This window comes from Triturus cristatus, chromosome 11, assembly GCF_964204655.1.
Source record: "Triturus cristatus chromosome 11, aTriCri1.1, whole genome shotgun sequence".
In the NCBI taxonomy this organism is placed as follows: Eukaryota; Metazoa; Chordata; class Amphibia; order Caudata; family Salamandridae; genus Triturus; species Triturus cristatus.
In genome coordinates this window covers 130,964,673-130,978,004 of record NC_140594.1, presented here as the reverse complement: position 1 = coordinate 130,978,004, position 13,332 = coordinate 130,964,673, and the positions used below count along the sequence as shown (strand labels likewise).

Here is a 13,332-nt window from a genome sequence, read left to right as displayed (position 1 = left end):
CTGGATAACGTGCTGTACTCATGTTTCTATTAAAAACACGGACTCATGCTAGTGTTTTGTTGTTTTGCTCTAGTAATTGCTGAAAGTGATTGCAGCCTCCGAAGCAAGTAATATTTTTGGGTCGCCCGAGGAGCGTGTTTAGTGACGAGGGGCGAGCGTGTTGTGTTCTTGCCTAGCCTCAGCTTCTCTTCTGAGAGAAGTGGCTGTATTGCATTTCTTGACCTTTGTAGTTCCACTTGTCTGGCGTGGTTAGAGTATGCAACAGGCAATACAATTAGAGAAAGCAATCTGCAGGACCGCACATGCACCTCCTTTACAGGGAGGAGCTGTGGTGGGGGCAGCGATCTAACCGCCTCAGACAGAGATTGTTTCCCAATGTTATTTCGGATAAATAAACTGCAACAATTGTTCCAGAGAAATATCACATGAGAAACGAAAACACGCACGCACGCACGCGCAAAAAACATGCAAGTGGTGCCAAAGTAAACAGTATACATTGAGGCATGCCTAGGCCGACTAGATGTCTGTCACAGAGGTAGACTTAAACATAAGCAATAAATAGAACAAGCATTTGCAATGCAATAGGTCTCGCATTACTGAAAGTTTGAGCTATTGGCATTGCATTATTATTTGAAACACCAATAGGTCAAACTTTCAGTAATGCGCGAACTATTGGATTACAAATGCTTGTTAAGTCTGGTGTTAGTCAAGACTTTGGACTTTACTAACATTACATTTGTAATATCGTTGGTTTCAGTCAGCCCTCTTCTTCTATTAAGCTGTTATTGTGTCAGTTAAAATTTTTCCACCCACTATAGCACACAGCATGGTGCACGGACAAGCCCACTTCAGCCATTGGTTAACTTCACTGTAAGTGATGGCATTCTGCTCTTTCTCATCCACACACAAAAGTAGTTATCTTCAGTGGCATGGATTACTATGCCAATTATGCGTTACGAGACAAAAAAATAAATACTGAAGCTTTTAGATAATGCTTTTTTTTTTTACATTGATGAGAGCCTGCTAACTTACCAACAATACAGCTCTGCAAAAACCATGACAAAATAAAACAAATATTGACAAAGCCAAAGAGCCGACAGCCCATTCTAGACCTACCGGTTTCGTCAATGCTTGTCTTTTTCTTAATGTCGACCTCCCTAGGGTATTTTGAACCTGCATCCTTCGAAGGTGTCTACTTATCCTTCAAGATGGTTGACTTCAATGGCTCGAGTCCTGCTTTGTGGTTTGGATTATCCTTTAATGTTGATAGCCACTCGCTTCCCTTTCAATTCAGTTTAGGTGTTCCCTATTAGTGTCTTTATCCTTTGACCCGGTGGGCAGGAGTTTATCAGCTCAATTGGCAATTTTTTCACCTCAAGGATTTTTATATTTAAACTATTTTTTTATTGGTTGACGGTGTCAACTTCAAAAGCTTGATAGTGAACTAGGGTGATTTTTACATCGGTCCAGTACACCTCTAAATTGCAGGCATTGTAGAACAACGGTCCTTTTGCCTTTGGCTGGGAATCAGAAACTACTTCTGGACCTCTACTGAAAAGAGGAATATTTCTTGGAGGTTGGAATAAAATTGCAGTTCCACTGAGCCTCAACTAAGTCCAGAATATGTTCCTCCACTGAATGGAGACCCATTTCTTGCATGGTCTGAGAATTTCTCTATTGTCTACGCAATCGTTTCTACCGAGCTTGCCATCTTTGCCCAATAAGCAAGGATTAATTATCCCTGTATATTAACGCTTTAGGCTTAAAAAGACAACATGCAAAACATTCCCTTGCATGAGAAAAATCTCCATCCATACAACATTCACTAACATCCAATGCCAAGGTTTGCAGCTTCAGCTCAGAGACAGATACCACATAGCGATGATTATAGTTAGACTGAAGACAAACACATTTTTAAATAATTTATTAGGAATTCAAAACTGAAATCTTGAAAAAGGGGTTACAGGTCTATAGAGGAGAAATGGTGCTTCATAATAACTTACTGGCTTAAAAACAGATCTTGTGTTTTTTAAAAACAACCAGTCCCTCCCGCACCCCCATTAAAACTGCAGCAAAAGCTTGCAGGTGGCAGCCTGAAGGAAGACACCCAGCAACCTGGGAACAGGCCCACAACAGGGACCTAAGCAAGGGCAAGACTGTCTTCCTATCCAGCCTGGAAGTATAAAAAATACAATAAAATTCAGCGTTTTAATAGGAAAATATTTTTAAAAAAACACAGATTCGTGCCTCAGTAAAAAGGATTATTGCTTTACAATTCTGTAACTCTGTCCCAGAATTTACTCTCCAAAAGTGTTCAAGGGTAACATCTGCCAATGTAACGGCCAGTGCGCTGGTTACACGGTAACATACAAAATCAAAGCTTTGAGGGCTTCCTTCTGGGACCTGCTTCTAAAGGACATTCTTTTGCAGCCAAGGACAGGATTTGGAGAAATGGGTTAGTGTAATAACAGTACCTTGGTTCTTTGTGTAAGAAAAACAGCCTCTTTCATACGGATGCTGAAAGTCCCTAGTTTGCTCTTTGGTTCAATTAAAAACCAATTTCAGACCCCAGATGTCCCAGCCGCACACAGACCAGTGGAATGAGGGTCGCCAGAAACATTCCAGGTGGCATAGGAAGCAGGGGCCAGAAACACAGGAGGCAGAGAATGGCAAACCTAGGGACAGGATGCAGCAAACTTGAATCACACAAACAGGGAGCAGGTGCCCTTCAACCACACACAAACAGGCAGTAAATATCATACACACAAGAAGTAAGAACCCGTCCAAGGCCTACAGTGACAGAGCTGGAATGCGGCATAGATACAAAGATCTGACAGGAGAGCCCAGCAATCTGCCCAACCAAGAAAATCTGAGAACAGCTGGAAAATTGTAATGATCACACTCACAACTTTCCTGAAGCAGACTCAGCACACTTAGGTTCAGAACAAAGGAGCAGTACTTCCTAACCGATTTAAGTCGAGCACCTCTGCCTAGTGATTCCAGTAGGATCACAAGTTTAAGACTTTCAAAGTGTGTACCATTAACACCTCTACAGGCAAATCACTGACATTTTGACAGCATGGAAGACTTTCCATTCTTGAGAATTTGATCCAACTCAAGTCCTGGGAAGGCAAAGACTTGAGAGGAATTATATGATCACAGTGAGAACAAACAATGCGGCTAAGGGGAGCTTAAGGGTAAGAGTGCTTTCTACATGTTGTTCTCCCCTCCGCAAGTCAAAGAAAACATTAACGTAACCTTTGCCGTAAAATATCCAATCAACAGTAGAAAGGTATAGACATTGCACTGCAAGGATGCTGAGAAAGGTATTTGTCAAAACAAGCTGGGGTGTTTCCAGATTCCAAATGCTCTTTCATCATCCTCTCACACATCCAGCTTTCATTTTGGCGAGAATGGCCAACCATCCAAAGCTATTCTGAAGGATATATTAGAACAAAGGGCGAGGGTTTCATCAACAGTAGCCCATGAAATGTAGTGGATGAGATGACAAATAAACTGTAGCACAGCGAAGAGAACATTTTAAACACATGCTGACACTGCGAAATATCGGACAACTGGACACCCTACATGTGTTGGAGGTTATAAATTGGACAAAAACACAAAAGTCAGGCCTGTCAGGGGCCACAGTAACATCGTTCCAACAAGAAAGGCATAAAGTCATACTGGCCAAAGCCTTTCTATAAGAGTCAGACACTTCTATGAACTAATCAATTTCATGGAGTGTCCAGAGCATTGAAATAAAAGACATACTAGTATTGAAAGCCCAATGAGAGCTTGACAACAGCCCCTTATAAACACATTTAAAGGCCATCTTGTAATAAGAAGATTGCAATTCAAAGCTGCAAAGGGAACTTCACAGGGAATCCTTCATAAAACCGCAAGTCCCCCTTAGAGGAAGAAGGAAATCATATAGCTTTACATGGTTTAACAAGCATAACAATTATACAATTACTACATTGTTTTAGAGATTTGCTAGGTTTTAAAATATTCATAATTTTTCTTAGTTAAATAATTGCAAACTACACTATTTCTTTACTGTTTCCAAGTGACACATCCATTTGCAGTGAATTGTATATGCCACCTTCCCAAGATGGCCACTATTAACGTGCATCTGAGGAAGTAAAGAGCTGTAACATTCTAGTCTTTCTTCTACCTCTACTGTCACTGACATCTGTTCAGACCATGGCCTGTCTGGGAGAATTATGGGAATCTATATAGGCCGCAGCCAGTCTGGGAATATCACAGACAACTTTTCAAGCAGCAGCCTCTGTGGAATGATAGCTGACATCTTGACAGACCAATGCATGTCAGGAAGTGTCACAGACATCTCTTTGCAGCCAGCAGTAACAGTTCAGAATTCAATATTTACATATTATACACAGAAAAAAACACAAAACCAATAAAAAAAATATTTGTGACCCAATACGTGTATCATATAGCAAAATATACATTTTTGTTCCGTGGGTCTGTCCATTCCTTCTGTCTCTTGACGTTTCACAGATTTAAAAGGTGACATTTGCATGAGGCAGCCAGAGGAAATGTCCACACATATTAATCGCAGCATTGCCACGTCCTCGGGTCTCCTCTGGCAGTAGTGCCAAGCAGACAATGCAGTCCAAACAATTAAAAACAAATGCAATATCAAATAAAAGCATCCCTTAGTAAACTAGCTAAATCACAATCACAAAATGAATTCCCAAATATTCCTACTGTACTCTGCAAAGAGCACCACATAATTTGGGAGTAACAAAAAAAGTTTTTAAAAAACAAAAAAATGAACTACTTGCTATTAAAATAAATACACCAAGGTTTTCTGAAGTGTAAACTTCTGTGGTTAGTAAAAGCGAGATGATGTGCTTCATGGAAGGGAAGGGGCAATGGGTGGTGGGGATTAAAGAAATGTGAAATGACAGATGATCTCCATGGGATTGAAAAGGACAGTTTGGATGTAAGCCAATTTGCTTTGTGCAGGACAAGAGGACGAAGAGGAGATGGAAAAACAGGGGAGGTAAGGCGTAGATCCGCTCTGGGCTAGGGGAATGGATAAGGACAGGTTAGGAGTGAGTTGTTGCTCTCCTGAGGAAGAGAGGGATCCAGCGGGAGCTTGGCAGCCGGCAGTGTATTCAGAATGCCAAAAGCTGAGCGGGTTCCCGGCTTCTCTTGAATGCTCCTGCTACATTTCCTCCATCACTGGGACTCTAGAGTGTAAGCACAAGACAAAAGCATTGATATTTTACTGTTTCTACAAGTCCACTTGGGCTCTTGTTCCATTACACAAATGTCATGGATGGATTCTCCATACCCTCACATTCACATCTTCCAGAAACTACACTCTCCATTCAATCTTAAACGAGCCCACTCACACTACTTTATACTGAACCTTCAACTTCTGCATTAAGTTCCAATCAGTTTGTCTTTAGCTAACAAAATCCTTTCTGGTTATTTGAAGCCTTGCCTCATGCTCTGGTCTCCAATAAGAAAATATTACTTTCCTGTAATCCTAGTTCATGAGCATCCTTTCTGACTCCATAAAAATAGAACATCTATGCACGTGTGTGATCACTGATACACGTTGACAATATATTTTAAATGTTAAAATTTATTAAAATAAGAAGCCTAGCAAGAGGCAATATTTCCTCTTATGTTTTTTCATTAAGTCTGTAATCCAAACCAACCAAAGAATGTTTTGCTGAAAATACCAGAATTAGATTTTTTCTTTTTTAAACAGAGAAAACGAAGACTCTAACATAGGCTCTAAATATACTGTAAAACCTTTGCCGGTGTTACAGATAACTAAAGGAGAGGGTTGACAAGTATACAATGTTACTGGCTTGTTGTAGGAAAGGAATATCGACGATGCACAGTTCAGTGGCACTGGTAACTATAATAAGACTAGCATCTACACCAGGACCTCTGTCACTGCACTGTGCTTTTGTTGGCTTTTCATTTTGATATTAAAGGGCTCTTGACTCTGTAAGTAAATTTACAGGCAGGGATGTGTTGTTGTCCCTATTATGTTTGCTGTATTGAACAGCGAGCAGCACTCTAAAGACAAAGAAAACCTCCATTTTGACGGGGTGTCTGTACTTTAAATGCCTCAACAATGAACAGAACAGAAATACCAAACATGTGAGGGAAGTTCAGGGTTCAGGCTTGGCCACATGCAGAGCAGAAGAGGAGGAGGCTTGCTCCCTCATTCTCCTAGAGCTAGTGGATCCAGAATGGCACTTGTCCTACTTCCTTGGGTTGGTGTTAAAAGGAAAACTCCACCAATGTCCCTTACCTTCCTATATGGCATCTCCAGACTAATCCCACACATCTTCCGAGTGAGAATCCATAATGGAAACAACACATGTCCTGCTTGTCCTTCAACAAGAAGGGCAACTGTTAAACAATGTTGCCATGGTAACTTAGAAATCTAGCTGAAGGAAAGTAACCCCTCAAGGAAAAAAAGGCAACTGTTCCACAAAAAACATGGATCTGTAGCAAGCAGTTAGTTAAGAACTAAGGACAACAATTTCTGTGTATTATTTTTGAATCAAAAACAATCTTTGGAAAAAGTGCTGTGTTCAGGAACCTTTAATACAGACTTACAATTACTATATCCAGCAACAAGAACCATCCGTAACTGTCTGCCTTTCAGACAGTCTTTAGCTAACTCTTGATCCGCCCTCATCCCGCCGTGAACCTGCACTCCCTGCCTTCTGCTAGTAAAAAGGTGTTACCCTCTATTCAGTCTCTCTAATATTTCTAGCCTTCTGTTAGCTCTACCCTCCCACCAGGTATTTCTCTACTTCATTCTACTCACTACGCTCCATTAACTCTACCATCTCTCCATTTATCCATGCACAGTAGGGGATTTCCGTGGTTGACAAAAGTCTGCCCCCAGTATTATTTTGTGTACTTCTCTGACTCTCTAACCTATCCTCAGTCTTCCAATAACACTCTATTTTATAACTTTATATCTTTAACTCTCTAAACTACCCCTTTGTTTATTAACTTTTGATCTTACCTCCGACACTCCTCTCCTAAAAATCTTTAACTACCCATCATGCCAGCTCCTTTCAAACTTCACTTCCATTGAAGATAGGTAAACAATAGAGTCCTTACCTTCTACCTCTATTACTCCAGCTTCAGTGGTAACCATTAGTGAAAGCTGTTGCAATGAGCGGAGCCTGTAACAGGAATTGAAAATATCTCATTAAGAAGTCGTCCAAGTGATGTGTGCAGAGCTAGCAAAGTTGAAACATTGTTTTGCTGTGGATAGACAGAGGTTAAGGTTCTATTTATATGCTTCTTAAGAAAGAAGCACAGCATTGAGAAAAGATGGGAGAGAAAGAAAGACAACACAAGGCTTCTGAGTAGGTGATGGCCACAACATTAACTACAGCTAAAATAATAGGAAGGACAGGAAGTCACAGAGCAACGGAGAGAATGCAGCACCTTTTAATTTGGAAGGAAATTAACTTTGTTACTGTTGCAAGGGAATTGATGAGCAGGGTTGCTTCATTGTCCCAACCTGCTTGGGTTTTATATAAGACAGAAGATAGCTGCAAAGACCATTTCTACCTCTTGTACTGAATTTAATTCATGCATTTTCTCCAGTCCATCCAACCTTGAATAGCTTCCTGTCCATCCATCCAACTATGGCTCCCCATATATACAATATTCACTATAAATGGCCTTCCAACTCACACGGTGCCACTGTGTGTCACACGATATCAGCTCACTTCCAGAGGCGTAGCTTGGTCAGAAAGATTTGGGGTGGGGGGATTAGATTTTCCGACCATCATGCTGGCATATAATGTTGAAATACATTTTATGACAAGCAGGGTGCATGAGTGGGGCATAAGAGGCAATGGAAAGGGAAAGGAATATGGATTATTAGGAGTATTAAATGAGAGAATCACAATATTTTGTAAAATAAACATTTTTATGACTTTCAAAACAGATGAGTGAGAGCGTGTATGTGTGTGTTTTTGTCAGTGTATGCATACAAAAATCCCAGGTGAAATCCAGCAGACACCTCACCATATCTGTCTGAAAGCACCTGTACCCAACTATTCATCTGAAAGGAAAATGCTACTTACCAGTATGAATTTGTTCTTAGCATGTAGAGCTGCAGAATTATATACTTGTGCATAGATCGCCACCTGGAGTTGGGCTCAGATGCTTGCACTTTGTTGTTCTATAGGAAGAAGTTCTTCGTAGTCACGAGATAGGCGACTCCTCCTTAGGACGATAGTGCGCATGGGCATCGACTCCATCCTCAGATTGTTTTTCGCCATAAAGGGTGATAATGGAGTGTGTGAGAAACAGAAAGAGATGTCCATGTGTGATGTATCTAAGTAAGATAGCACTGCAACAGATAAAGGTACCCGGGGAGGCGGGTGGGCGTATATAATTCTGCAGCTCTACATGCCAATAACAGATGCATACTGGTAAGTAGCGTTTGAGGCATATGAGCTGCAGAATATATACTTGTGCATAGACTCAACAGTAGTACTCTCCCTAGCGGTGGCCACCTGTATCTGTTGCAGTGGTTTGAAAAAGTGTCCTTAGTACAGCCTGGCCCACACTAGCCTGTTGTTTTGCCTGCACATCTACACAATAGTGTTTTGTGAAAGTGTGCGGTGTAGACCATGTTGCTGCTTTACAAATGTCGTCTATGGGGATGTTCCCTAAGAATGCCATAGAAGCCCCTAGTTTGCATGTGGAATGCGCTCTAGGGGGAATAGATAATGTACGCTTTGCTCTTTGGTAGCATATCTGGATGCACTTAACGATCCACCTGGCAATTCCAGCTTTTGATATAGGGTTGTCTTTGTGTGGTGGTGAGAAAGCTACAAAAAGTTGTTTCGTTTTCCTGAAAGTTTTTGTCCTTTCAATGTAGTAAAGGATAGCTCTTTTGACTTCAAGTGTATGAAGAGCCCGTTCTGCTACGGAGTCTGGTTGAGGAAAAAAGACTGGCACCTCAACAGACGGGTGAAGGTGGAAAGCAGAAACGACTTTTGGTAATACTTTTGGGTTTGCCCTAAGAACCACTTTGTTGTGATGTATTTGCAAAAATGGTTCTTGTATGGTTAATGCCTGTAGTTCACTAACTTTTCTGAGATATGTGATCGCTACAAGGAAAGCTACTTTCCATGTGAGAAATTGTAACTCACATTTATGTAAAGGTTCAAATGATGGACCCATGAGCCTGGTATGGACAATGTTTAGGTTCCACTCTGGAGAGGGTGGAACTCTGGGAGGAATTATCCTTTTAAGGCCTTCCATGAATGCTTTGATGGCAGGTACCTTAAACAATGACAAGTGTTGTCTGTTTTGTAGGTAAGGGGCTATGGCAGCAAGATGTAATCTTATAGATGTGTATGCCAGATTACATCTTTGTAGATGCAAGAGATAAAGAATATTTTGAATGGAAGCATCAAGCGGATCGATTGTGTTATTATAGTAGACAACAAATCTTTTCCATTTAGCAGCATACCACGCTCTAGTGGTAGGACGTCTAGCCTCCTTAATGATATTCATACAGTCGGGCAGGAGAATGAGATAACCAAACTCTAAGACTTCAGAAGCCAGATCGCTAGGTTCAGTTGAGCTGGATCTGGTTGCCTTATTTCTCCATGGTTCTGCGAGAGGTGCTTTGGAGAAAGGTGCAACTTTTTATGTGGAACTACTGAGAGTTCCAGCAGGGTTGTGAACCATGGTTGCCGTGCCCATGTTGGAGCAACCAGGATCATTGTGAGAGACTGTTGTTTGAGCTTGCGCACCAGTAATGGAATGAGCGGGAGAGGTGGAAAAGTGTACGCAAATCTGCCTGACCAGTTCATCCATATCCCATTGCCTTTGGACAATGGGTGTGGATACCTGGAGGCGAAGCTTGGGCATTTTGTGTTTAAATGTGTGGCAAACAGATCTATGTCTGGTGGGCCCCACATCTGCACAAGCATTTGCAATGCAATAGGTCTCGCATTTACGAGAGTTTGAGCTATTGGCATTGTAAATGACAATGTCTTTTATTTATGTGTTGTTTTGAAAACAGATAAATAAAAGACACAGTCATTTACAATGCCAATAGCTTAAACTCTCGTAAATGCGAGACCTATTGCATAGCAAATGCATTTGCCGCTGGTGCTATCAAAATGTTTTTTTTTTAAAGTGTCAGGAGAGAGAGAGTGTCCTACAAAGCTATTTGAGAAAATAGTGCTCGGAGGCTGTAATTAAAGCCTGCCAAGTAACAACACGCGTAACAGGGGATGTCGCCATGGGAGTTTACAAAATGAGACAAGGCGGTACTAAGGAAGGACTGCTGAGCGTATTGACCAATGAACAGCCACAGTTTACAGTGGACAATGACAAGCCAATTAAAAATATGGGCGGAGCTTCAAGTCCCTACTTGAATACAGCATGCCTACTACATGCACCCTGTAGTTCTGTATAGCGGGGTATTCATATTTTGCTTATGGCACTCACATATGTGTCAAATTTGTGTGTATGGAGAGATTACAGCTTAATCCTTGCGTAAATATGATTTAGGCTGCCTTAAACAAAATTTAGGAATCGGATACCAATCTTTGACTACATATTCTGCTGTTCATTTGGGGCCTCCACTCACAACCCTGGTCTCTGCACAGTCACCTCTTGCCCTCACAGTCCAACCAAGGAAACAGGCTACCAGACAGCAGGTGGAAAAAACAGACACTCTCCACAAAGGCTGAATTGTCTAATCCCAAAAACCTGGAAGCAGCAGGACGGGGCCCCTCTCTCATGCCAGCTTTCATTGCCTGCTTTACATTTTCAGGCATTAATTGGGGCAAGGAACAGCGGCAGCACTGGCTTGAATGTTAACCAACATTAGCATAACAACGGTCTTAGAGCAAAAACATGGTGACATGTTTGTTAGTGGCAGGTTAAGTATTTGCAGGGAGAAACCAATGTGCTCCCTTTCACTTCATGTTGCCAAAAGATTTTAGGAGCAATTTGCGTGAAAATTAGCAAGGCTGAAACAGAAGACTAAACTGGGGATTGCCACAGGTTATGTTGTGAGTTTTAAAGACCAGCGCTCTGCAAGTAAAATGATGGTAAAAATGCGAGTCAAAGAAAATTAATTATGTACGACATGGTACATAATGATCCCTGGTGGGCTGATATTGTGAGTGTGCAGAAACAAAATGAGGGCCAGACTGAGAAGAGTTGTATTATGGGTACGATAGAGTAGAGAGCCAATAACCACAAGGCAATGCCTTCCAGAATCAGAGGCCGGGGCTGTAAGCCTCTCTGACGCACTGCTGGGGCTCGGGGTAGAGCTGTCATACTGTGAAGTAATTAAATGCAGTGTCTGGGACTGCGACTTATGGAGTGGTGTGGAGTTTTGTGGGGCTAGCTCTCTCGCAGCAGATGGCCCGGCCTATTAAAAAGTAGCGGCAACACACAATGCGTTTTAACTTACTGCATGCATGGCTGAGACGTGTAATGCTTGGAGTCACAGCCTTCCCTGGTCAATAATTCCAAGGTCAGTTATAGCTGTTAATTGCCCATTTCATCATTTCACAGCCCAGCCTTCAGCTTGGCCCACAAAGGCACAGTGAGCATTTAACAGCTGTTAATGACCTCAAGAGAAGGCAATGACGCTTAAATAAAGATGATAGCAGCAGGGATGAGGTCTGTCCATTATCACTGGAGCATTCTGTGACCACCAATGTCTCCACCTACTTTCTTAGATGCACCTTCAGCTGCAGAAGTATGAACTGGTTTTATTCATTTTTCGAGTGTTCTGATTTAAAAGATGTGGGGGTGTAACGAGGAAAGATTGCACGCCTGTTTTCTATCACCAACATTCTGGTCATCGTACTTTTCTGCTTGCTTTGGGACTTGTGCAACAAATGACTTTACACACACAGCACAGAAATAAACAATGACAAAAGTTACCACACAAGTAACACTTATGACTGACAAGGAGGTCAATGGCATGGCCTCAAGCTTAGTATTCTGTGGTACGACAATGAAATAGGAGTCCTAACTCGGCTGTGTCATCAGTGACTTAGCCAATGTATCAAGTGCAAGGAGGCAAATGGGCCCCTTGGCTGCTGTTTACATTCTGAAATTCAGCATTTACAAGGGTTCAGTGGGCCCCGGTGCCACTACACCTGCTACCAATAAAGTAGTTACACCCCTGTGGAAATCAATGCATATGCTTTTGAAATCAATTAACACCATGTGCTCCTTAAAACTGTCCTCAAAACCTTCAGGGGTGCGCGTGTGCACTGACAGTTTTACAATGCGTACCAGGCGAAGCTAAACTGTGAATTAGAAATGCAGTTCGAGTACTCCTTACGTTTGCCCAACACGTGGAAACTTGAACCCTGTTTCTAAACTCGTTCCATGGACATATTTCAGCAGCCAAGCCACGGAAATGTACCATGGAGCTGAAATACATGCTTGGCGCAGGAACAATTTCCATGAAGAATATATTAAAGACACATTAAATACAGATGCGATGTCAGTGCGCCAGGGTAACATAATTCACTAAAGAAGACGCCACTGGTAAAATCTGATGCTACCCACTGAGTTCTCAAAACTTACAAAGTCCATACATGCCAAACTCACCCACACAAGTATTTTTTTTCTTTGCAGCTACTGTGATGAACCAGAGCCAACTGGGGGAGGGACGGAAAGTGAAAGCGCGCCATTCGCGCTTTATGCTCAAACGCCAGGAGCCGTACACAAGGAGGTGTGCACATCACCTGTCCGGGCACGTGCACATCTCCGGTCTCCCTTCTGACGAAAAACCGACAACAATAGATCTTGCCAAGGCGAGCAACGCGAGGACATCGGACGAATGTATATACCTGTATTAACCTAATGCTGGTATTTTTACTATCTTGATTGTATATGAAACTTGTTATTATGTAAATTCTAACATGTGTACTTTTTGTAATTTATCTGGTTCTTTTTTAAAGCGCTCTGACACCTTTGGGTAAAGTTTGCACTATTTAAAACTGCATTAAATAAATTAATACATTTTTATAATCCAATCCGATGCAAAGAACTATGGGGCCCCACCCCAGGCAAATTCATATGTTGGTGTTTGGGTACCCCCTTTCCCTATCAACAAGGCCATTTTGAAGATATTAGTTGGAATCTGCCGCCCTCTCGTGGTGAGTTGTGGCCAATTGCCCAAAGAAGCTCTGAAACAAGACTAAGACTGCGTAGAGCAAAGCATGGTTTAGCCGAGCCTGGCCTGACAGTCACTAGTCTGGGTCCACCTATGATGGTCCAGGCCGCTCATTGACCGGGAGAGGGCCA

At 42.0% G+C, this 13,332-nt stretch overlaps 1 protein-coding gene across 5 annotated transcripts in view; it reads right to left on the bottom strand.

The window, feature by feature from the left end:
* Positions 1-1,909: 1,909 nt before the first annotated feature.
* MSI1 (musashi RNA binding protein 1) overlaps positions 1,910-13,332 on the bottom strand; it is a 185,911-nt gene continuing 174,488 nt past the window's right edge. For all 5 annotated transcript variants that reach the window (XM_085632857.1, XM_085632858.1, XM_085632859.1 and 2 more), the window contains 2 exons: positions 7,132-7,196; positions 1,910-5,219 (listed from right to left, as the gene is read on the bottom strand). In XM_085632857.1, the coding sequence (XP_085488983.1) occupies positions 7,155-7,196 (42 nt within the window). In that variant the 3' untranslated portion in view covers positions 1,910-5,219; positions 7,132-7,154. The remainder of the gene's footprint in view (positions 5,220-7,131; positions 7,197-13,332) is intronic.